At 42.6% G+C, this 25849-nt stretch overlaps 1 protein-coding gene across 1 annotated transcript; it reads right to left on the reverse strand.

Moving 5' to 3' along the window:
- Window positions 1–9848: 9848 nt before the first annotated feature.
- cmtr2 (cap methyltransferase 2) lies at window positions 9849–23425 on the reverse strand. Its single transcript, XM_052063478.1, has 3 exons — window positions 23374–23425; window positions 20227–21495; window positions 9849–19824 (listed from the first exon to the last, which is right to left on the reverse strand). The coding sequence occupies exons 2-3, from the start codon at window positions 21487–21489 to the stop codon at window positions 18778–18780; spliced, it is 2310 nt and encodes a 769-aa protein (XP_051919438.1). The 5' UTR covers window positions 21490–21495; window positions 23374–23425; the 3' UTR covers window positions 9849–18777.
- Window positions 23426–25849: the final 2424 nt, after the last annotated feature.

The raw sequence follows: 25849 nt of genomic DNA on the forward strand, positions 1-25849 counted from the left end.
ATTACAATACAATACAATACATGCTGATTTGTCAATCTCTCCTCCCAGGAAACGTTGAGGAGAGATCGGAGTCGTCCGTGGTGGAACCTCTCAAGCCTCTTGATGCTGCTCCGATAGAGGGTCCAACATTCGGCGCCATAGAGAAGGGTCGGGAGGACAACAGACTTATACACCATGATCTTCGTGTTGGTGGAAATGGCGTGATTCCTGAAGACCCGACGACCGAGGCGTCCAAAGGCTGTGTGGGCTGCCTGAATACGGTGAGTGAGGTCCTCCGTGAGGCCGGCGTCCTGCTGGATAATGCTACCCAGGTAAGGGAACGCCAAGACCTGCTCGATGGGTTCGTCGTCTATGGTGATTTGGGGTGGATGATGGTTCAGGTGGAGGGTCTTTGTCTTTTTGGTGTTGACGGAGAGGCCAAAGGTCCTGTACGCCGCGGCGAAGCCGTCCGCGATGAGCTGGAGGCCCCCGGAGGAGTTGGAGACCGCAGCATTTTCATCAGCGTACTGGAGTTCGCCGACGGTCGTGACCATAGTCCCCCGCTTGATCCTCAAACGGCTGAGGTTGAAGAGCGACCCTTCAGTTTGGTAGCGTAGACTGATTCCATGCTCCTGGACAGGGGTGACGTGGTGGATGAGCACGGCGATGTAGAGGCAGAACAACGTCGGCGCCACCGTGCAGCCCTGTTTGACACCGGTCCGAACCGGGAATGGGGGAGTCATTTCGCCCTGAGTCAGGACGCAACCCTTCATGCCGTCGTGAAACATCCGGATGAGGGATATGAATTTGGAGGGGCAGCCTTGACGTTCCAGCACTTTCCAGAGTGCTGTTCGGGGCACAGAATCAAACGCTTTGGCCAGATCATGAAAGATGGCGCGGAACTCCCTCCGCTGCTCCCGGCACTTCTCCAGGAGCTGCCTGGCCCAGAACACCATGTCCGCGGTTCCCCTGCCTGGACAGAAGCCTGCCTGGGACTCCGGAAGAACCCGCTCAGCGAGACAGGTGAGTCGGTCGGCCAGTATACGACAGATGAGTTTTCCAGCAGTTGACAGCAGGGAAATTCCACGGTAGTTTCCAAAGTCGAGTTCGTGGCCCTTCTTGAATATCGTGACGATGACGGAGTCCTTCAGTTCTCCAGGCACCGTCTCCTCGACCCAGCAATGAAGGATGAAGGTGTCGAGGCGGGTGAGGAGATGTGCACCGCCAGCTTGTAAAAGTTCTACGGGGATGTCGTCAACTCCAGCAGCTTTGTTCTTCTTCATCTCCCGGAGAGTCGGCAGCTCCGTCATCCAGTGTTGCACGGGAAGCTGGGGGACAGGATCTAGGAAGCCGTCTGCTGCGCATGTCGGACGGTTCAGGAGCTCCATGAAATGCTCCTTCCATCCCTGGTGAGTATCCTCCTTTTCCTGCAGGATTGTGCCGTCCTTTGCCTTCACAGCCATTGGAGGACTGTGAGCCGGACCGATGATCTTACTCGTTGCTTCGAAGAAGGATCTGGTATCGTGACGGTCAGCGAAACTCTGCATTTGGTGGGCAAAGTTGACCCACCATTGATTTTGGATCCTCCGGATCTCTCTCTGTGCTTCACTCTTGGCCGCCCGGTAGACTTCTTCAAGTCTCTTGGAGGAAACACAGTTCTGCCATGCAATGCGAGCCTCTCTCTTTCTTGAAATCAGTGGCTCAATTTCTTCCAGGTTTTCGGCAAACCAATCGGGATTTCTCCTCTTCTGGATACCGAGGACCTCTTCCGCGGATTTGGTGAGCGCAGTTTTCAAGTGCTCCCAGTCTGAGTGGACAGTGGCAGGCAGGGTCCGAGGTTGAGTGTCCAGTTTGTCCGCGAGGGACGTCTGGTACTGTTCGAGGACTTCGGGATTCCTCAGCAGCCCAACATTGAAACGTATCCTCTTGGGGATCTTCTTCCTTCTTTTCGCAGGTGCGATCTTCAGCCTAAGTCTTGAGGCTACCAGCCTGTGATCGGACCATCCGTCATCCATGGAGCGGATTGCCCTCATGACCAGGATGTCCGCTCAGTCGCAGGTGCGGGTAAGGACGTAATCGATCAGGTGCCAGTGGCCGGATCTTGGATGTTGCCAGGTGGTCTTGTGCTTGTTGGCCATCTGAAACAGTGTGTTGGTTATTACCATCTCCGTCTCTGCGCAGAGACGAAGGAGTAGTTCTCCATTTTCATTGCAGTTGCCAACGCCTTCCTTCCCCAGAATCCCTCCCCAAAGCTGATGGTCCCAGCCCACCCGCGCGTTGAAATCCCCCAGAACCAAGAGCTTATCCCGGGGGTTGACGCGGAGGATCAGGCCACGCAGCGCGGCATAGAAGGAATCCTTCGCCTCCTCCGAGGCGTCCAGGGTAGGTGCATAGGCGCTGATGATTACAAGGGATTGGGATTGACACAGAGGTAGAGTGATGGACATGAGTCTCTCAGAAGTTCTTAAGGGGATGATGTTGTGATCCCTAAACAGACGTGACTTAACGCAGAACCCTACACCGTGAATTCTTCTCTCCTCCACAGCTCGTCCGCTCCAAAAGAAGGTGTACCCGTGCCGAGGCTCCTCGATCTGCCCGGCACCAGGGAGACGGGTCTCGGAGAGGGCCACAATGTCCAGGCCGAGCTTCTGAATCTCAAGGGTGATGAGGGCAGTCCTGCGCTCCGGTCTATTTGCTCTTGGATTGTCCATCAGGGTTCGTACATTCCAAGCGCCGATTTCCAGGAAAGCAGTCCGGTTATTGTATTTGTATTTGTTTCGCCCGCATGAAGGATGAATCTGCTGGAGGCGGGTCTCCAGCCGATCGGTGGCGGTGATGGGCGTGTTTAGGCCGCCTTTTATTGGCCCTTCCTCGGATTGAGGGGAGCAGCGCTACGACTAAAGAGTCCTGCTCTGCCACCGTGGTCGCTGCCTCTCCCCTGCACCATCACCAGTTCGCAAGGGGAGCGACCATCGTGCCACGGCCGCCGACGTGTGGTTGTGGAACTAGGGACGTGGGCCCTCATCTGAGCCTGTCCCCGACGCCCCGCGCCAGCGCCGCCGGACTTCTTGAGGTTAAGGGGATCAGGAGAAGGGGGAATCGGGTTGAGGGTGCAGGAGGGGGAGGGGGGAGAATCGCCATCCTGGAGGCCAGAACGATACAAAGGATATAAAAAGTCACATCTGTTCAAATGCCAGATTTTTCGGATATAAAAAAAATGAGACCAAATCAAATGTTGCATATTGATATTAATCTGTTGTTAAATCATTGTATTGCCACTCCTAGTTGAACTTTACAGTAATTATAAAACAAATGATATTACAGGGTATGTATTTAGAACAATGTTTTGCCATTTGGGATGTCTGCTAGCTTACTGCTAGCACACAATACAAAATGTCATGGATAAGCTACCTAATGGCATGCATAGTTGCTGTGTTTTGAGCCTTTCAGCAACACATATAGAGTATTTGAACACAAACAGTGCAGAAATACATGTAGACAGAATACTGCTTGCAAGCATATAGTCTTTATCCTGTCTGTATGACTATATAATACTGCCCTCCAGGAGGCCAGGTTGCATACACCAGAAGAAGCTACAATGAATTAACCATGATGCACATTAATTCTTCACATTTTAATGAGACATCTGAATACTATTTGCTTGTACAAAGTGCAATATTTTATATTGTTATTTTCCTTTCTAAAAAATACATTTAAAGAATTTGTGTTGTTTTGGTTTTTGGGAGGGGGTGGGGGTGGGTGTCGCTGGAACAAATGAATGAATGAATGACATTTCCATTTCTTTCAATGAGAAAAAAATGATTCGATATACCAGCGGTGCAGACTGCATTTCAACCAACAAAAAAGTTGTGAAAGTGCAGCATTCAATCACCTTCCAAACTGACCTTGTGTCACCCAAGAGGCCCAAACATCTGGCGAGGACAAACTAGAAGACTCCATTATGCCTTCAATGCATCACCCCTGTTCCATTTATAGGCACATTGTCTTCCACTTCACTTGCTTCTCTCCTCTGCTGACTTTTGATTTGAGCTGTCTTGCAGCTGGGCTGACACTCTGCCTCCATCTTGCTTCTACTTTCCACCCTCCTTCAACGCTCTTCTCACACTCTCCATCACTCTTCCTGGCCTGCTCGGGTCAGAGAGCCTGATTCTCCGCGCTCAATCGAACCCACTCAGGGCGTAAATCCAAACGACCGCTCTCGCATATCTGCTAAATCAACATGCCTTTGTTCTGTTTGTTGTGTGAGCCCCAGCTCCTATCTTTTCCTAATCTCCTTTCTCATTAAAAACTCTGCTCCGTGGTTTGGTCTCTGGAAGCTGGTGTAAAGGATGGGTGCTCGCGGTGGGGGTGGGTGAAAGGGATGGGGGGGAAACTGCAGAAACCGAAGAAGAAGACGAAGACACTTTATCTCCTCCCTCCAGGCAGCAAGCTGGTATCAGAGAAACGAAGACAACAAAAACAGAGATAATTGGCCAGGCTAGTGTCCACGTTTATGATTTTGAATGTGCAAATGTGTGCTCGTGTGACAAAGAATAACCACATTTATTGGCGCTTGCAACATGAAAGGTGTATGAACAATAATTACAGAATGTTTGCCGCCGCCTGATTACTCTCATTTTAATGATGGAGGCAAAGCAATGGGATCAATCCCAGAGCAGCGCGAGATGTGGGAAGAGGACAAGGATAGATGAGAGACATGTTTATTAATGGAGCCCCTGATCACGCGATTATGAACACTCGCGTTCCCCAAGTGCAGGCATCGTTAACCTCTTGCTATTTGCTGGCACTAGCGGCGGGATGATTGCTTTGGAAATGAAATTCCTTACAGCTACAAGTTACCCTTTGACAATGTAATAGTCATGCAACTACTCGTGTTTCAATTACTGTCCGAAAAGTAACATAACTAATTCCATTCGATTGCATTTTGATTCCTTTTTTAATTCATTTTGAATCAATGTTCTTGACGGTTTTTCACATTTTAATACCCTGATAGTGTTAAAAATTTGTCATCAATAATACAGCATAAGGCACACAGGCAATATACTAAAACACAACACAAGATTCCATTTGAGTTACTCGTGTTTTTCTGTTAGGGCAGAAATCTACAGTACGTGTACACATGCAAAAAATAAATAAAAATGTTGCGTTGTTTTCCCAAACATCTCACTGGGTAGATGTGGATTTTGAACAGATTTTGACCCACCAGATTCGTTTTAAGAATGGATTTGAGCAGACTGAAGCTGGTAGCGATTTGAGACGAGTGTACTGAACTGAGAGTACATATAAGTGGCTCAGAGAATGAATGGATGGATGGATTCTTAGAAAAAGTCGGTAGTGGTTGGGTGGCTCACTGGGTTTCAGACATTGAAATTGGGGTTCACATTCTGGTCAGGGGTGATGGAACATGCATGGGTTGTATCAGGAGGGCCATCCAGTGCAAAAACTGACAAAAATATAATGACTCTATATTGACTGTTTTAACGTTGACAGCACCTACAATTGTTGCGCTGTTGGGACATTTATCTATTGAATGTCTGAATTGCTTACTGTATTTCCAACTCTGAAAAGTTTAGAGCGCCTGCAACATTACCGCAAACTTGCAGCTGATTGTTGTACAATAAGTTGATTGAGTACGGCCTAATGGTACAAGACCAGAGACAGCCATTCACAACTTGTGATTTGCAAGTTTTGGATTTTATTTATTTATTCTGGGTGGTGGGGATAATCTGAGTTTCTGAGGTAATTTTCTCCAAACATTTTAATCATTAAATTGTCCAAAAGCAACTGTAATGTCCTCCGTGACAAGTTTCTCCTATGGGAGACCTACTAAAAAGTCAAATCAATTCCAATCTAATTATTTTTCCCCCCAGTAACATTATAGTCACATACATTTTGTAAATACACTCTTAAAACAATATTTGACCCACATTAGGCTATTTGACATGTACATATTCATGCATATGTGCGCACATGCATGACTGCAGTTTGAATTTGAAACCGCCTGTGTTGGTCTTGCATGCCAATCCAGACACAGGGTGTAGGTCACTGACTACAGAGAATTGTTCAATCTAGTTAATGCTTTATTAAAATGAAAATGAGCCCATGCTACATAATATGTATAATTAACACGAAAATTAAAGGATGACATTTTGAAGGGTGGCCAGGTGTTGTCGAAGCTTTACCATCCGTGGTCATTTTCTCAAATGCACGCATAATAAAGTGGGTTTGGGATTATGTCGAATTAGGCAAAATCTAATTGTGCAGTGCAGATTGAATATACAGTATACAAACAGCTTTAAACATTTTAATGAGATTGGCAGGAATAAGCAGTGGTGAGAACAGATCAGTACAGTGGTGATAACAAATGTAAATGACCATACTGGTTGAAATGATATGCAGTAAAAATAATACATAATAATACATTTTATTTATAATCGCCGTTCAAGACACCCAAGGACACCTTACAATAACAAACAATAAAACACAGGGGCCATCACCAAGAAATTATAAACACTGTTTTGCAATGAGTTTTTTAAAATAAGTAAAATAATATTGCACTTTATAAAGATTGGAATCAAACCATTTACTGGTTAAAAAAATAAATAAATAAAATAACGGTAAATAGAATGTAAAAGAATTCAAAAGTTATTGCATTATTATTTAATGCTTCATTTCAAGTCTTTCTGCGGGCTGTCTTCGAAATACAACAATATATGTATATCGTAGATGTGCTTAAAAAAAGTCGATTGCACGATATAACAATACGTTGTTTGTATTATTTGAGAGGGGGTTTTCAAATTCATGGACAATTTGTACATACATTAATCAACATCAAAGGACATGAAGAGACGCTTACACAAGATTTAGCAGAAGGATATTTACATTTTCCTCATTGCTACTAAGAAAATAAAGTAAAAAGATTGTGCTGATCCAGATTTACTTTTTCAGTCACTTCATTTATTTGCACTTCAAGTAATTTTAATACAACGAAACAACTGCTTGAAGAAAGGCCCAAATAGTTTCATGCTAGCATACAATGGCTGCTAACATACACACTGAAGATTAGCATCTAGAGTCAGTTTTAGAACCGTTAGCAATGTATGTTTGAATATAAAATGTCCCGCAACACATAGAGGTGTGTGATATGAACAAATCCTAGCACTGGTAATTTTACATCCTGTTAACGAAATACATAGTATATAAATTGCTTTGTGCAATTCTCTTTGTTTTATGTTTAGTTTGATATTAAATTTAAATATTGAGTGACAATGAATACCGGTAGTTTAAAGTTTTTTGTTTGTTTTTTTCAGAATTGTTTACCAGAGTGTTGTTAATTGTGAAGTGAGTTGAATTCAAGTCCGCCACACTGCGCTCGTATCAAGTCAGAGGGGAAAAAAATGACAATTTAAACATTTTTAACTTTTTCTTTAAGAACTACAATTTACCGTATGTTTAATATATGAACTATCCTATTGCAGCTTGCATTTTAAAAAAGTTTTATAAATCTTGTATTGTCGGTGCAGCTAAAAATAACGTTTTGCTATAGCCACCAAGGATGAGCCTCCTTTTGTACAGACTTTAATGTTTAAATCAAATAGAGGCAATTTTTTGAAACTGCCAAAAATGAAGCAAACGTCGCCAAAGGATATTTTGGTGGGTTTGTTTTTTGTTTTCTGGGACACTGCGTATGATATCTGATATGCCTCCTTTTTGTGTTCAAAACAAAAGCACATTATGTTAAAACGAATGTCTTCTCAATAATGTATTCCTCATTATCACAACAAGCGGCAAAGTTCAGAGGTAAAAATAAGTCACACTGGGGACACACGACACAATTTTACCAGCCATTGCCAATTTTGAAAAGACAGTATGCATCTGTTTTGAGAAGATATTTTAATGGCGACCGAACGACTGACAACACAAATTAACCACTCTGCCTAATTAAAGTGATCCCGGACTAACATAATTTGTCAAGCCAAGTGATGCTAATTAAATTAATCAAATTCTCGCTAACGCTCGACAAAGTGTCGGTTGACATAATAAACAAACATGGATAACAAATGGTTTGCCTTTTCTGTTCTTTGCGCCGTGCAAAGACTAAAACTTAATTGTATAACAAATACATTTTAAATACATTAAAAAACATTGAAAATTCATTAATCCGCTCAAGACTGAAAAAAACCACCACTTTTTCCACCGATCCATCCATTTTACAAACTGCTTGTCCTCACATCAAAGAAAACAGTACAATGTACAAGAGACATTTTTCCCCACATCTGCTCCATGCATCTTGCGAGTGGTTTTCATTTTGTATTTCTGTGTTTGGATGTTTGTCCTTTTCAATCACCATCCTGCTTCACTGCTTTCTGCCGAAATCATTTCGCGCATTTGCCTCACAGTTTTGAGCTCGGCAGTTCGAATCAGAGCTTCAGGCTTTCTGTGTGGAGTTGACATATTCTACCCATGCTTACCCGGGTTTCTTCCCAAAACATGCATGTTAGCTTAGGTTCAAAGAAGATTGTCAATTTTGTTCACAATTCACATTCACAATTTTGTCAATATGTGAATGGTCAAATTCAGCTGGGTTAGACTCCCCCTCACCCGCTACTACCCTAATAAGTGGTATAGAAAATGGATGGATGAAATCAATTGCACATGGCCTCCCGATTGCTTACCTGATTTGCACACTGTCAGATATGTGTCCATGTGATTCACTTGGCTGTGCTGCCCGCGTATGTCCTAGGGGCAAAACCTGAAGATATAAATCACACTCTTTGCCAGCGGAATGGACAAGTGGGTGATTGGCGCAAGAGCTGATGCAACATGTGAAATTGTTTTGCAAAGTTAAAGCTTTAAAATGTCCAGTTTCTTAAAACAGGATCTGTTCTTGATGTCAAGGGAAAAGGCCTGCTCTCACCACTTTTGCAGTAAACACTGAACTCCCAGAGAAGTCATTTGTGCAAATTTAGAAAATGTCAATCCAGAACTATAAGCAGCAACAGAAGCGCTGTTTCGCGGATTCTTCGAAAAGTGCTAACGCTTTACTGACATCGACCTAAAGCAGCAGATGACGATGTTCACTGACCTGAAGTCAATTGTACTTCGGGTTGAAGCAGTGTGCACGACTATAAAGCTTCTCGTACTGGAGCTGAACTGCAGTCAGGAAAAAAAAAAGCTCTTGCTGGGCAGCAATTTTGCACTTGCCTTTTGGGAAACTCCGTAAATAGCGAACATGAATGTTTAACTTCAAGACCAAGCATCCGCATTCCCAGACTAATTTTCTCGGATGTTACACTGCAACTCAACCACGGCTTTAAGAACAGATGTGTTAGAAAAACAACTTATGGGGTGAGAGGAATTAATTTGGGATGGGTCCTCACAATGCTACCGTGTTTATCCCTGATATTTCCGTGGCATCATCAATCAATAAACAATCCTGACTGTGGCAATCACAGACCACAAAGCTAACATCTGCATCCATTATTTAGCGGTTATTACATAACACAGCTCGCAGTGAATGTTTAAACCAATGGAAATTACAACCACGGTAAAAGCATGACTGAATGAATATGTATTTGTCAGTGAGGAAATATATTTATAAATCCCAATTTATACTCCTGCAATGGATGTCGTGAGATTGTACTGGTTTATTAAATGTGGCTAATGGGCATATTTAACACTTTTATACACCCAGTAACCTGATAACATGATAAACTGTCCACGGTAGTAACCGCTGTCCCTGAAGGGGTTAAAGCTTTCGTCTCGCTCGCATCTGAAGGCAAATTTAGCGCTACTCCGGGAGATATCTTTACTGGACACTGATATCCCAGAAAACAAAGGACGTGGCGCAAAAGTAACACCAATGTTTAGTGACCTTAATCAATCAAGTGTCAGGGAAACGTCCGAAACAAACGGTTACTAGAGAGCATCACACAAAACAGATGTGCAAGAAACAAGTTTCAGGCGCCGAGCACTTACAAACATGCCGCTGCCTTAAAACATTCATGTTCAGGGCCCATAAAGGCACATTCAATCCAGCAGGCAATCCGTCTTCTGGATGGCCAGGAGGACGTCCAATCAAGCCAGGATGTGACCCAAGGGATTGTTTGTCTCATCCGCCGGACATCTTTTAACTCCAGAGTAGTTCAAATTAATGCGTTCGCTAATTACCAGGAGGCCTTTAAATCCCTCCTTTCACTTCTTCTTCATACTAGTCTCATCACGCAGATAATGAGGAAAGTCGGCTGAGAAGCATCACACAATAACAAACACATACACCACAGTCATCTTTTTCTGGTGCACACCATCTAAAATTGCATAATTATATGCTCAGATAGGCAATAAATACCCCCAATGTGCATATTGTTGGGTAGAATGAAAATCCCAGAGTGGGTTTATTTGTGTGGAAGTGTGCACGCAGATCAAATTAGGCTTTGTGGGCTTGAGTGCCAGAGACATTTGCTCCGGCATTAATGCGCTGGAGCAGCAATCAGAGTGGGAGTGTACCATTTGTGTAAGTGAGAGTGACAGATTGCCTCATTGCACTAATCAGCCATTTCATTGGCGACACAATGCAGACTGATAACAAGTAGTTGGACTCAGGGAGAATGCTGGAAACTGATAAAGCAAAACACAGTTTCCAATCCGTTCTCCCAGTTATGTCATTGTTTTTTTCCCGCCGGAACTGATTACAGCGACGCTTTATGATCGTGTACGTTATAAAATAGCCCGACAGCCGTTGCTTTCTGTGCGCGTAAAACACCGAACGGGATAGGCTTTCACGTTCATATTCTCTCACAAATGAGTATGAGCTTCAAATACTGTACGTCCTGTTTTCACCCTTCTGCTTTCAAATTTACCGTGTTAAATACAATAGCGTGTCGCCAACTACACATACAAATAATGGAAACACGATTCAAAGCCTTAACTATATGAAGAGGAAGAGCAAGGGATAACACAGAGATTGGACAGTGTAACATGCATGTAGTGATCCCTTTATATGTTTACAGGAAAGAAATCATTTTTTCCCTACAAATTAACAAACCTAATTTATATCTCACAATATACATCAATAATCATGTCCAAAGATGTACGTTATAAAAGTAACATAACCGTGCTTTCTGCAATCTTAAAAAGCACGATTACGTCCATGTCACTCAATAATTATCAACAAAAACGCAGGAATTTCACCCAATGTAAACAAACTTTAGACCAAAATACACTCATGAACTGTTAAAAAAAACGCTATCATAATCCTGCACACAAGACATAACCACACACAGTATGATCTGCAAAGGGCTTTTGCAGACAGTCGAATGTGCTCACCACCCACGAGCAATATGATTCCCCGAATGCAGGCAGGGATCGTTGTCCTTCGGCCCTTCCCTCTGCAGGGAACAATTACGTTATTAAACTCCAGAGTGCACATCTCTGATGTGGAAAAAACAACCTCGCCTCTCATAGTAAAGTCACCAGAGAGGAGAAGTGATTACCGTATTTGCTGCCATGATGCAACAATTGTGGGCTTCTACCACACAGTACAGCAACAAGATAACAGATAGAAGTCTAAAAGGTAGAGAACAATTGAACTGGCGCCTCTCAGTTGGTCATCTTTTTCCATAAACTTTCGGAATACCCTTTTTCTGGTCATGGACTCAGTCGGGTGTGCCCGATCGCTGTGCTCTTGAGTAACGAGTGGTAAAGCTGACTGATCATTCACATTGCAATAAAAGATACAGCAGACCTGTTCAGAATGTTTACAAGCGCTGGTGACTGACTACTGATCTGTACCATGACTAAAATTGGTTGGGATTTGGATTGCATACGAATATTAGGGTCAAAACATTCAATATGTTGTTAGGTTAACACCTCTCTGACAACCAATCGGACAAAAATATCGGGAATTCATGCTACATTATTGTATTTAAACTAACCGAAGATGGGAAAGGTACATTTGTATGCAGGAAGGTGTCGCATCTCCCAACTCCCACACACCTGCGCACCTAATACCAAGAAGTAAGATGAATAATTGACGTTTGCCAAGCTCCACCCAAAACAAATGCCAGAGGGATGACAAGCACATAAACATAAAGTCCAGTAAATGTGCTTTCTGTGTACTGTATGTGAGTGCATGCTACGAAAATTGAATGACGAAAACAAGCGAAGCGGTAGCCTGATTTGTGGTCTCTCATCCACCACTGTCCTTGCAATCACCTCAGTTCAATATAGAGGTTCAGGCGAGGTCATTGACATGCCTGCGAGGAGAATGCGAGAAAAATACGGATGTAAAGAGTTACTCTATCAGCTATTGATTTGCCTGCTTCGTAATGTGGACGACAGAAAGTGCTGTCAATGGAATGAGTCACCGTGTTGCAAATGGAGATATAAATTAAACAAATGAAAAGAAATCCAATACAGGGCCTATCTAATGAGCTACCATGTGACCAAACAAACATGACGAAGCTCAACACCCATTTTCTCACTGCAGGACAATTAGACACGCTGAGGAAAAATAGACAAGTAATTTCAGACATACGGTACATTCCTATATTTGGTTCATACTATAGATTTACTGGACACGGCACTACATTGGCTAACCTACCAGCAGTGTTGGGGTAACGTGTTACAGTAAGATATGTTTAGGCAGTAACAAAGTAATACAACAAGTTACTCACTGTTACGCGTTTCTAATGACACCTTCCTGGCAAATGACACTGGAGACTATGTGTGTCTGGTTTTATTGGATTTAACTGCAGCATTTGATACAGTGGATCACAGTACTCTGTTAACTTGTTTGCAGCAATTGGTGGGCATTGGCGGTAGCGGCCTTGCGTGGTTTAGGTCTTATTTAGCTGACAGAACCTTTTTTGTTAGCCTGCTCTGAGTCACGTACTGCCCCACTGTCATGTGGTGTTCCACATGGCTCAATTCTGGGGCCTCTGCTGCTCTCACTGTATTTGCTCCCATTGGGTTCCATCTTAAGGAAACACAGTATTTCTTTCCACTGCTATGCGGATGACTGTCAGATCTGTGTCCCACTGAGCAAAAACTCACTTTTATTACTTCCACACCATTGGCAGCGAATAACATGGTTGAGAAGTCTCTGTTGGACAGACCATCCACCGTCATGGTTTCATGAGATAAAATGCAAAACAGATTCAAAGTACAAGTAGGTACAAGTGCGGAACTGCCAATGTGGAATAAACATTTTTGACTGGGCTGTCATTCGAACCTTCTGTAAAGTCGTTCGAACAAGATGCTTAAGTTGTTTGAACATACTGCTAAGTCATTTGACTGTATTGATAAAGTCGTTTGAATGTATAAATTAGGTCGTTCGTATAGCAGGAATACCAAAAGCAAATGGAATCGGTTTTCTATTAGGCATGTTTGGCCTTGTTTAGTGGACTGGAGTACAATCAGGAGCCTTGTCCCAAAGCATTCCTATAAAAGGTGTCTGAAATGTCTCAGGTGAAATAAGTCATTGATTCATGAACTAATTGAAGATATCCATCAAATTCATTGTAATCAGTTTGTTTGGTTTTGGGGTCAATGATGTGACGAAATGACCATGACATGATACAGATAACATATGATATAGCTTATACAATTAGCTTAAAGCCTTGTTGGATTCATTCTTACAGCTGAGCCATATATTTAGTCAGTGTCAGCCATGAGGCCAGCGAATGCCTGAATTTCATGACACGCCTTGTCGTGCCAAGTAAGAAGGCCCGAGGAGAGTTCAACCAATTAGCGCTTTATGAAGACAGACGCAGAAAACGTTGACGTCAATCTGGTATCATCCAACATGATTTAATACAGAGGCCACAAACCTGGTCGGGGAAACACGGCACTTAACTGCAATATTTCCACCAATTGACTCTTCGATTCAGGTCAGGTGTCAGAGGTTAATTGCTTGTTGCTGTCTATGAACAGAAAATATCCGTCACATTGACAGATTGATGATTTTCAGTCCCCCGTCTCCCCCACTGCATACATTAAGCTGTAACCACAGCCTTGAGATTCCAAGAATGATGCTCTTTATAAACGCATACAATATTGGGATTGGTTGAATTGTATTGAACGAGCCTTATTTACTGTACTTATTTTTCATACCGGAGTCTTAGGGATTAACATACAGAAGAGTGTGTGACATTATCTATCGGTTTAAATGCAGGACTGTGTAACCACTGATGATACAGCAGCACACCATTCCCGCTTCTTTGGATTATGGCTTTTAAAGAGGCTTTTTAGTGCCTTCTATTTTCACATTTCTCACAATACTATGGAAAATACCTGAGTTCATCAGCTATCATTTATAGCAGCAACACAAAGTAGTTTTTACCTTCAAATCTTGAATGTGTGTAAATTAATGACACACACACTGTCACAATTCAGCAATTTTCTTTCGCTTGCTTTTGCGCTCTGGAACACTATGTGCACTTCCACTACGTGTACACTTCAATGAGGACTGTAGCGTAGGGTACTGGAATTGGGCATTTGTATACAAAAATACAAAGTAATAAAAGAGAGCGGGGCCGGTATATAAATGTACAAAGTAAGAATCGAAAGTAAGGCTGGATGTAGAAGGGATTCAAGGAAGCTTAACTTTCTGACGTGTCACTGAGCAACTCCATCTTGTATATTGAGAGACATCAGGCCATGCCCAATCCTATCTGAGACAATAAAGGTGACAGCATGACAACAACAAAGCCCTAAGCCAAAACACAGTCAAACACTATCACAGCACGATGCGGCCTATTCAACTCAGTACCCTGAGAATACGATGACCTGGATGAATGAGAAATGCGAATATTCAAAGATATCTTTAAAGTCACTTTTGACAACTGTAAAAGGACCCTTGGAACAAACAAATGTTAGCTGCACGGTAAATCTGCGAAGCTCTGCTGTCTCAGCAAAGCTCTGCTGTCTCAGCAGCCATTCTACGGTCGTGTTCAAAACAAGTTAAAATAGAGCTGTTCATTTCATTTATAGCCCTGCTTTTAATGTAAAAGCAGTGTGTGCATCTCCTAAACCAGATGGCACCGGCCTCATATCTTTCTCCCCTAATATGAAGATTGATCTCCCATCGCTCTGTTCACAGGATCCATTTTTCTTTGATGAAACAAAAACGTTTTGTCAGACAACAGCTGCACGAGGAGAGAGGGACTTGCTGGCGTGCCTCGTGTTGCTGTGACAGATAGTGGATGGTGGCTCGCGATTGCTCAGTGGCGCGTTCTCCGCACCGTGCGCCATTATGTCACAATTAATACATGTACTCAATGTCATAAAAACATCCATTCTGGAACTTCCCAAGATTAAAAATGGTTCTACTTAGAACTTTTTTTTATCTCTCACGCTGTAGTTTTTGCCATCCTTGTCAATCCTGACTGGATTATTCCAAGTCTCTTCTTAGTGGTGTTCAAACTTTTACACAGTGACGAGCTGTGCATTTGGTAATTTTCTTCAGTGGGGACCGACCAGACTCTCAATCCTCCTCTTGATGGCACTATGCTGCCGCAATTATAGAAACCATCAATACAAGACAAAAACGCAATATAAATGCCTACAACTGTGCCAGGTATTTTGAGTTCAGTTCAGAATCAATATGCATCTAATAACCTGCTCTCAACTTCCCTACATTCCATCTTATAGTCTCTGCTCTTTTTCCTCCATGCTGCTCGCTGCATTGTTTATCCTATTTTGGGTCCAGAGCTTTCGGCCACGCGGGTCCTCATCTGTAGATTTTTCTTCTACAGACACTCCGAGATAATGACTCACGGTTTTCGGTTCTGTCCAAATTTTATATATGTATTTATTTATTTTTATCTGCATACACTATTTCAGTCATTTTCATATTGGTCCTGCAAGCTGCAACTTGTGGGTCCCTATAATTGAAAAGATTTTTTTTCCACATCACACAATCCTGGCAATTCAAAAACGGGTATGTAGACTTTCCTATCCAGTGTAAAGTAACCATGCTATATTCATCACTTTCCTGAAAATGAAGAAATAAAATGGTAAACCCGGCATCCAACCATAACAATGGCCAAAAGACAAAAAAAAAGCATCACCGCGTCCTGGGACGAAATAATGCATTTGCTGGAGACGACGAGCACTCTAGGGTAAGCCATAGTGGCTCACTAACCATCTGTGACTGACAGGAGGCTCGACACTCTGCACCGGGGACATTTTGTTTGTTCAAATCTCCCCTAAAAACCCCTCGTGACTACAGCTATGCATGAGTTGTACTGAAAGCAACTTTCAGTTGTGTGCCGTACGGATGCAAAAGAATTTGATGCATGCATGTCTAATCCTTTAGCTTTTGACATAGAGAAGCTCTTACAAATTATGAATAAAACAAAACATAAGATGTTGCTGCTTTTGATGGCGGCCACATGACATGTGTTATTTGAGTCCATGAATTCTGGTATTTGCCGGCTAAATATGCTGCTATACATTGTAATCTATAACTGACAAGGACAGTTGCAAAAAAGCTTGCAGGAGATAAGATCAGAAATCCTCTTTTTGTCTCACAATGGAGAATCATCTGAGGATGAGAATTTGAGGAAAATCATTATAGCCTTTTTTGACACATTTGAATTAAAAGCATATTGAAAGGATCTTCACCGAGTTGTAGTAGATAACGATCGGCTCAAGAGCCACATCCGTTTATTTTCGAAATGTTTTCATTTTGTTGTTGTTTATCCCACCCACAAAAAATAAACATACAATGGCAAGATGAATAGTTTAATTTGGACTGTGACAATCCGACAGAACATGACGACAAACGAACATTCTGCCTTCTTACGCTTAACAATTTGTTCTTTGACGTCTCAGCTCTCTCACAATTTATATTAGAAATGAATATAGTATTTCAAAAATGCATTAAAGAGGTAGGTTAAAAATAAATTAACTGAGTTTGCCGATGAAATAGAGTTACCCGAAAGTTTCAAACAATGTCAAATCTTTGGGGGACACCCCAACTATCACAGAAGACCATCTAAATTATTTTTGTCACATTTGTTAAAACAGTCATTATTACTTGAAAGTAATTCATGAATGATAAATATGATCCATAAAAAGTAATTGGTTTTGACGGCCCCATTTTGTGCCTCTAATTTGATATGCAAGAAACAAGCATGTCCGAGGAAAAACAACCTATCAGAGACAGAAGGCATGACTGAGGAGGTGTCAATCATTTGTCACAGCGTTCCCAACCACAAATGAGTGGAAGAAAAAGAAAAAGTCTGAAAAAGGTAACTGCTCTGTTGACCGCTCGTCTAGGTCACATATGGGGAAAAACGAAACTAACAAGAAAATCAAAAAAAAAAACAATTCATTTCAAGAGCTGGAGGGGAAAGTGCAAATAATGAGAGAGAGGAAGAAAAGCCCACAACTTCAAAGAAAAAGAAAGTCGTATGCAGGAACAACTTCTGCAGTTCTATGTAAAGGAATTTGCAGTTTTAAAACGCTTAGGAAGATTTGAATGAAACCTCACTTCACTGATCCCAAACTAACATGTCAGCACAAGGCTGCAGGGGGTGTGGCTTGTCAGTGACCAATGAGAGACCTACGAATGTAACCTTGTCGGTTACGCTTTCTGTCCGATTGGTTACTCTTACCCAGGCACAGTGGTGTCTTAATAATCAATTTAAGGGTAAACGATGGAGCCGCAGTGGGATGATCTTTTCCCCCCTCTCGTATTTTACAAATGTACTACTGTCAGGTTTATACTGACAGTCTCAGCAAATATGACCCAAAAAAAAAAAAAAAACTTCAGAGCTTTAAGGTTCATTGCTCCAGGTAATTGGGACCCATTCTGCGTAATATGTGACGTGATTATTTAAGTAAATCTATGCCGACAGATTTTGAATCACTAAGACTGAATTTTATTACCATCAAAATATTCTATAAACACTTTTCATCTCAAAGAGGGAGAAAAAAAACAATCAAAATCCAGCTGCAATCAAATTCAACATTCAGCTTCAAAACCTAACTTGAGATTCACCAGACCAAAGCAGTCGATGGCAGCAGGTTCCAAAGCCAGTCAATCATATTAACTTCCTTTGTTGACTTACGCTGGATGACGGCTCCAATGATTGCTTTGGCCAGGCTTCTTTCTCGTGACCGACAAGTGATATTTTGCAGAATTTTGACATGAATGTTGAATCGACAGCTCAAGGCTGATTTTTTTTTTTAACTAAAAAGACACTGCTTTATGTTTTGAGGGTAATAACACTCAGTATTAGTAAATCAGATTCTGAATCTGATGACACAAATCCATCCATCCATTTTCTGATCTGCTTATCCTCACAAGGGTCGCGGGGGGTGCTGGAGCCCATCCCAGCTATCTTCAGGCAGTACGCTGGGGACACCCTGAACCGGGTGCCAGCTAATCGCAGGGCACACAGAGATAGACAACCATCCGCGCTCAGACTCGCACCCAGAGACAATTTAGAGTATTTCCATTAACCTGTCATGCATGTTTTTGGAACGTGGGAGGAAACCGGAGAACCCAGAGAAAACCCACAAAGGCACTGGGGAACATGCAAACTCTACAAAGAAAGGCCAGAGCTGGAATCGAACCCGGTACGTCTGCACTGTGATGTCGACGCACTAACCACTCAACCGCCTTCTGATAACACAAATACAGTATATTTCCACATATGACAGCACCCTCAAAAATACTCAAGGATGCAAAAAACTTAATTTAAAAATAATCCATATGAATATAAAATAACGCTTCTTAAGGCATTAACTGGTATAGTCGCGCCCGTTCTATGTCTGCATGAGCAAATGCAGCGTGTGTCGCATGATTTCAGAGTTCATGGTCCACAGGAAGTCAGTCAAGCTTCCATTAAGTAGTTCCTCCATGGGCACAAATTGGAGCACCTGTTTATCACAAGCTCGCTGGCGTTGACTCGAGTCCTCGCCTTTCAGCAATTCACCAATACAGTTTTGGACTTCTGTCAAAGCCGGCAGCATTTGGGCCGCAGCTGAAGGGCAAAATCCTGCACATACGAGCACTGCCCCGACGCCGCCTGACGGGGGCGGGCACCTGAACTTGACTGAGCGAAAACAAGCGTGCAAGCAGAGCACCGACGCAGCCGAGACACGGGTGAGCGCGGATGGCACAAGCAGCAACAGGGCATCTCCAGAGGTCAGCCTCTGCAGGGACATCACGACACGGCTGACGAACAGATGCTGGTACGCCGGCGCTCCGTCGTGCAACGCGCCGTGGCCTCCTTGAGGATACGAACTCTCTGAAGGAAATGTGAGAAGCAGCTCTTCGATTTGGCTCCCACTGGCGTCCCACTCCGAGCGGCTACCGAACACCATACACTGCCTTTTCGTTTTCGTCCCGTTATTATCAGTGCAAAGACCCGCAACGTCTGACAAGATGGACACGGCGCTAACCGTGTGGCACGCGTCACATGGAAGCACTTGATTTAAGTCTCTCCCAGCTGACGCCAGCTGTGCTTCAGTCAGATAGTTTAACAAGACTCTAGAACAGAACGCAGAGTTTCTGACCGCGGGCAGTACTGCGCCGACGACGATGTACCAGGAATCCACGTGACACCCGGACAGGGGTCCTCGCAGCACGCAGTCCGGCCCATCCGTCTCACGGCAGTGCCGCTGTATCCAGTCGGCATGGCAACCTCTTTCGACGCGCTCCTTCCAGCCGAGGGTCTGCAATTCCCTGCGCTCGTTGAAGGAGCCTGCCGCTTGCTTCTTTGGTCCCAGAGGTCGGCCCGCTGAGCCGTGGCAGTAGGCGGGGCTGATGGCGCTGCGGGAGATCCAGCGACTCCGGGGAAGGAATTTCACCTGAGCACAGAGACCGTTAGAAATTCATCTAGAGTGAACCCTGACACCTACTGTGTGGTAAACAGAAATCATAAAAAACTCAATATTCTCTGTCGTAGTGCCTACTTCTGTCGTCCTTCATGAAAGCAGACTAATTATTTTTGCGTAGAATCAAAATAAAACATTTGCAAACATCTGCTTTTACTTTGAAAAACAATGATCAACCCATTTCCGGACATGTTACAGACCAGCACTTGATTTGTATTCATGTTTATGCTTTTTTTTTCCTGACTTGAATATAGCGATGGAAATTAAAACTATTTTTAAAAACCCGATTCATTCATATATCAACAAAATAATTGACAAACTAATCGATTTTTAAAAATATTTGGAGCGCTGCAGTAAAATGATGCGACTTCCTACCTGGAAACGTTGCAAGTATTCCTGAGCGGCACAATCCCTTATGTAGTCGAGCCTCTCCCTCTGCTCGGTGCTCATTCCTTCAAACAATCTTAAGTTTTCTGTGATGGTCTCAACTTGCAGGGTATGAAAGTACGTGCACATCTCTTCATGCTGCGCGAGGAACGATGGCGGGATGGAGGATTCCGGGAAGAGCGCCTCTCTCTCCGCCAGATGCGGTCCGTAATTTCGGATGAGCTTGGAGAGCAGAGGCCTCACGGCCTCCTTGTGATCGTAGTGGAGGCACACGACGTAAACCTCGGAATTGCCCGCCTTGCTTGTGGCTGGTTTGAAGACGCTCACGGAACGGAAGCAGCAGTTGAGCAGGTAGAGCAAACAGACAGAGGAGTGTTCGTACAGAGTGAACATTTTGAGCACGAAGGAGCCGCCACGGCTGAGGAGCAGCAGCGCGGCCGTCACCTCGCAATAATGCAGCGGCGACACCAGCGCCTCCTGCTCATCGGGGTTCTCCTGACAGTCGAAGCTCCCGTCCGCCGTCACCAGATCCACTCGCCGCATGTTTGCCACAAACGTCTGCAGCTCCAGTAGGTGCTTTTGGAGCATGATGTCGCCAGTGTTGTCGGACCCGAAAAACCACCACGGCAGAGTGTTGGCGATTAACCGATCATCGGCGATGGTCATGCCACCCGCGTTGGCCTCATGGTACGGGTTGAGCGTGTTGGCGGCCCAGCTCCAGTCGCAATAGCGCGTGCGTTCGCAGGTTTTGACGTAGTGGTTCAAGGCGCTTATAAAAGCCCCGGGAGCTTCGCATAGGTGAACCGTGTTGAGCTCCCCAGAGTGCAGTGCCTCCTCAGAAAGAAGATTAAATGTTCCCAGGATCTCATAGAACTTACACCATGCCTGAGTGCAGATTTCCGCGTTGGCAGCAGAGCGCACTGTGGCGATGACCTTCCCAGCCCGGTTGGTGGAGTTGGTGTGGTTATGCCACACTTCGATGTTCTTGTCACTGAGCTGGTTCTTCACAGCATTGAGGGACACCTTAAGGGCCTGAAGGCGGCGGTTTTCTACTTTTGCGTGTGGTCTGAGGGCGACATTGGCACTAGGGCTGTGCCATTCCTCATTGGACGGCTTTAGATAGGTTCTAAATTTACTGAATAGGCTTTTAATCTCAGTCGATGCGTCAGCATCACAAGATGAAACGCTGCTCACTTGCAGTTGCTGCCTGCAGACTTTCTTCCTCGTTCCATTGCCTGAAATCATCCTCATAACCTGCTGTGGAAGACAAAGGTGTTTGGTCAAATCAAAAAGACACAAAAAGTCTACATAAACCCAAGTCCAAATGACAAAAAAGTGACCAAGATAAATCATCTTGGCATTTACGATGAACCCAGGTTGTGTTTATGGCCAGGAACCTCTACCTTGGTTTCATCGGACCAGAACAAAATCTCAAATTACAAATCAAATACGAGCTCAGTTTATCTAGTGCATCCCGAAGTGACCCGCATGCGCAGAAGAAGAGACAACGTCACTCACAATGTGGTGTTTACAGAAGTAAATGGGGTCCAGTGAGTATCGGCTCATCTTTTTAATCATCTCCAGAGGAGTGATGCGAGAGGAGGTATAAATATTTTTAGGGAAATGGGGAGAGGCTTTTAATTACCGGAGATCTCTACAAAAGATGACGTCATGTCATTGCCGTGCGCAATAAATGAACCGTCTGTCTGTGTAGGTGAATTGCTACTATCACCACAAATGTCCACTTGATGCTTCATGTTTCAAGGTCGGGGAAATTAAATTCAACTATAGAGAGTAAAATAACACTGCTATTCAATACAACTGCAGATTCGTGGACAATCAAATAGTCAATCTCACTCCCAAGCGCTTTTCCCCCTGCCTGCTTGGAGCACACCTTGGACTTCTGGTGACATATAGGTTAGACATTTGCGACTTCGTTATTCAGACTGCAGTCCCATTGCAAAAAAAATAAACAAACAAACAAACAAAAAACAAAACACATCCATATATATGTACAGTATCTAATCTACGACCACATATGAAAGTGGACCAGGTCGGATTAGAAAAAAATCTGAATTGAGCCGTCAGACTTTCATTTAAAAAATAATAATGGTCATTAAAAAAAACAAATAAAATCAGATGCAGGCGACAACATCCGATCTGGGTCAGATGTACCTGCAGTGTGAACCTAGCCTAATCTTGACCAGCAGCTATCATAGCTTTGCATCTACTCTTGAGCAAAAACTAGTCCATTAGTATTGAACATGCAAACCTCTTGTTAAGATTGGACTAATACTAATATTAAATGAGCATTCTGTGATGGTGTGTGACTCTCCTGTAGCCAAACAAATAACAGACATAACTGGCTTTCACGGCACGTGTCATTCCCTAAGCGTATCGCGACTCAAAATGCTTGTCATTGCTCTGACTTGTTCCCAACAGCCTCGCACCGCTTTGCAGACACTCATTGGCCAATGTACCAATGGAGAAAGTGACTGTACCTTCATTTTTGCCTGCTCTTTGAAGCTTTTAAAATACTTAACTTCCTAAATTCTTAACATATTGACTAAATGAAAACACCGTTTTGTTTTCAAAAATATTTAATTAATGTTGTTGTTAGTTCCCCAATTATTTTTTTAAACATGTTTATCGGTGCCCCCGTATCAAAATCAGGGTTGCTCCAGGTACAGCAAAATATAAATGACAGATACCTCATAAAAAGTGTACTGTTGACCGATCTTTCTGTATGTGGGTTTATTGCCCGTTATTCTTGAGAGCATATTTAAATTGATATAATAAGTGGTCCACTTTGCCAAAAATGGCGGTGCTTATAATTCTGGAATGATCTCCACACATGAAAACCTCCATTGAAAAGATGTAAACTGGTCTGAATTGTTGAGTCACGAACCATTCGTCGTCACGGTACACTCATTTTAAACCAGGGATAATTGAGAGCAAAACTTCGTTATCAACAGAGAAATCGCGTAAAAAGTAACCTCTTAAACGAGCTAAACAACCAATTATGGACATTCTAACCGTCTAATATTAGGAAATGTTTTCAGTGCAATGTTTTTTTTTTTAACAACACGTATATTAAGTACAGATGTAAACAGTCGCAACGTGTTAAAAACTCACCGGACAAGCCGCAGCACATACCCCGGAAGACACCCAGTCACGTGATTATGTAGGCTTATGAACGAGTCATGTGATCTATCAGACCCACATTACGCGTGCGTAAACACTGGCATTTTGAAGGACAATATATACTGTACTGCATTTGGGGGCGTTGTGTAAATTTCTACAAAAGCACATTTAGCAAAATCATTGTTAAATATTATTTGTATTCATTTATTTATTTTTATTTTTTTAAACTGCAACTAAACAGAATGTAAACAATTAAATCGTTTGTGCACCCTGATGAATTAATTGCAGCCTCTTCTATGACAACAAATTCCTTGCCACGAGAGACGATACCTGTACAGTCATGTATCCACAAGCAAAGGAAAATATCACAACTACTATAAGTGACTCAGTAAACTGCAGTAATATTTTGTCTTTTTTTTAGCATTTGATTGTACTTTAAAATGTACAAATCTTTGAACATTTTAAAGAAAAGTATTTACAGGTATCGGTACTCTAATTAAGTTTGACAATGTCATGTACATGTTGCATTTATTTGAAATGCAAGATACAAAGTTTATTGAAGCAGTTCCACAGGAACAGTTTTAGACACAATTACCAAATGAATCATAAAACATCTGTTTGCTTATAGCCTTTTAAATATGCCTCTAGACATTTGTCTTTAGAGCTTCACTGATTTGCACATTCATTAACATAAATCGTGAATGCTCTGCAATGTGATGTCACTTTGACAAATCACATTGTTCACAATATGTCAGACATGCAAATAATCCAATTTAAGATGTCTCTTCGAACATTTCTAACATAGACTACGCTCCTTTTATACTGAGCTGGCGTGCATTAGCATTTTTAGACAACATACTGATCTGTACCTTATACCGGTAATTATAAGAGCTGTCTGGCATGTGAGATGATCCAATCTGACTTTTGCCATATAGTTTAGCAAAGAATGACCATTATGTATGGATGTTTATTTTCTCTACTTAGGGGCCATTTCTATTAATAGTAGATATACATTCAGCATGTTCTACAAGGATAAATTAAGTTTTGTAAGAGATGGGGGAATTGAGGGCTTAAAGCAAAAGCAGGACACCCACAGAGGGAGCCTTATTCATAAATAATGGACCTCAGGGATATACAGGTGCAATTAGGATTTCCAAAATGGTAGCTGTAAAAATTGTGTATTTCTATTTGCAGCTAAACAACTGGAACCTTTTGTAATATTAATGAGTGCATTATGGAGTACACTTGGTTGCCCCTTTCACAAGACAAGTATTGTGCAAACCTATGAGGCAAAAACAGTCAATTACCTGGGTGCTCCCCACCCCCCAAAAAAATTGAGGGGGCCCTAATAAAAAAATGATTCATGAAATTTTCTTCAATTTAAAGTTGTTGTAATTGTCTTAATATTGTTTTGTTAAATTAAAGACACATCAAAATGTGCAATATATCATGGTTAATTCGATTCGAGCATGTGCAAACTTGATTCACATACAATATTTCATTTCAAGGTACGGTAGCTCAATGTGCTTCACACAACCAAAATCACAACACTTTTAAGCATTTACATACAGAACAGTTGAAGACATTCATCCGATTATACCAATAGTCGATGGAATCATCAATCGGCTAATCGATTTTAAAATGATATTACTTTACAACCAAAAAAGAAAAACCCTTCAAATGATAATAATACGTGGGGAAAACCTGTATGTGCATGTGTCTGTGTATATGTGCTTGTGCAACAAATGTTGTATTATGAGGAGATTGAGGTTTTAAAGGTCATGCGTGACCATAAAAAAAGATTAAATGTATTCTGCCAATCTGAGGAGTGGTTGCATGTATTCTATACTCTGTGTGGATTATTACAGCATAGCAATGACTGCAGCCCCCTCAGTCCTGTGAGCAACCTCCATTCTGCTGGGACTTGTCGGAGCAACCCTGCTCCCACTGTCCTGATTCCATGTGGTGTCTTCAGCATATTTAAAAAAATTGTCTTGATTTGTGCAAATCAATTTTTTTCTCATCCTTTTGATCTGAGAAATGAATACAAATAGAAGAGATTTAATTATCCAGTGTTCTGATGATCAATGAAGTTGGTGTTGTTGCTTGTATTGAAAACGGGTTCTGTCAATTGCAAGACCTTAGTCACAGCTCAATCACCTGGTTGCCTGATTAACTTGTGAGTGGCCAATTATTGTCGATAAATTAATGAATCATGATTGGACAGTGCGCCTTATTTCTCCTATGCATTCTAAATCTTCACATTGGACATTGGAAACTTATTTGCTTCCTGGTTTGGGCATATTTTTCTTGTGTCTCATTTTTGAGTCATGACCAATCAACCCACGCTTAATCCAACTGTTACATAGTTTTACAGTTGGCTTGAGTATAAAATGTTTAGTCACTGTTACACATCAGTTGCTTGACAACTGAGTTCAATAGACATAGTCCATGCAGTGTGCCTGTG

This window comes from Hippocampus zosterae, chromosome 4 (assembly GCF_025434085.1).
Source record: "Hippocampus zosterae strain Florida chromosome 4, ASM2543408v3, whole genome shotgun sequence".
Lineage (NCBI taxonomy): Eukaryota > Metazoa > Chordata > Actinopteri > Syngnathiformes > Syngnathidae > Hippocampus > Hippocampus zosterae.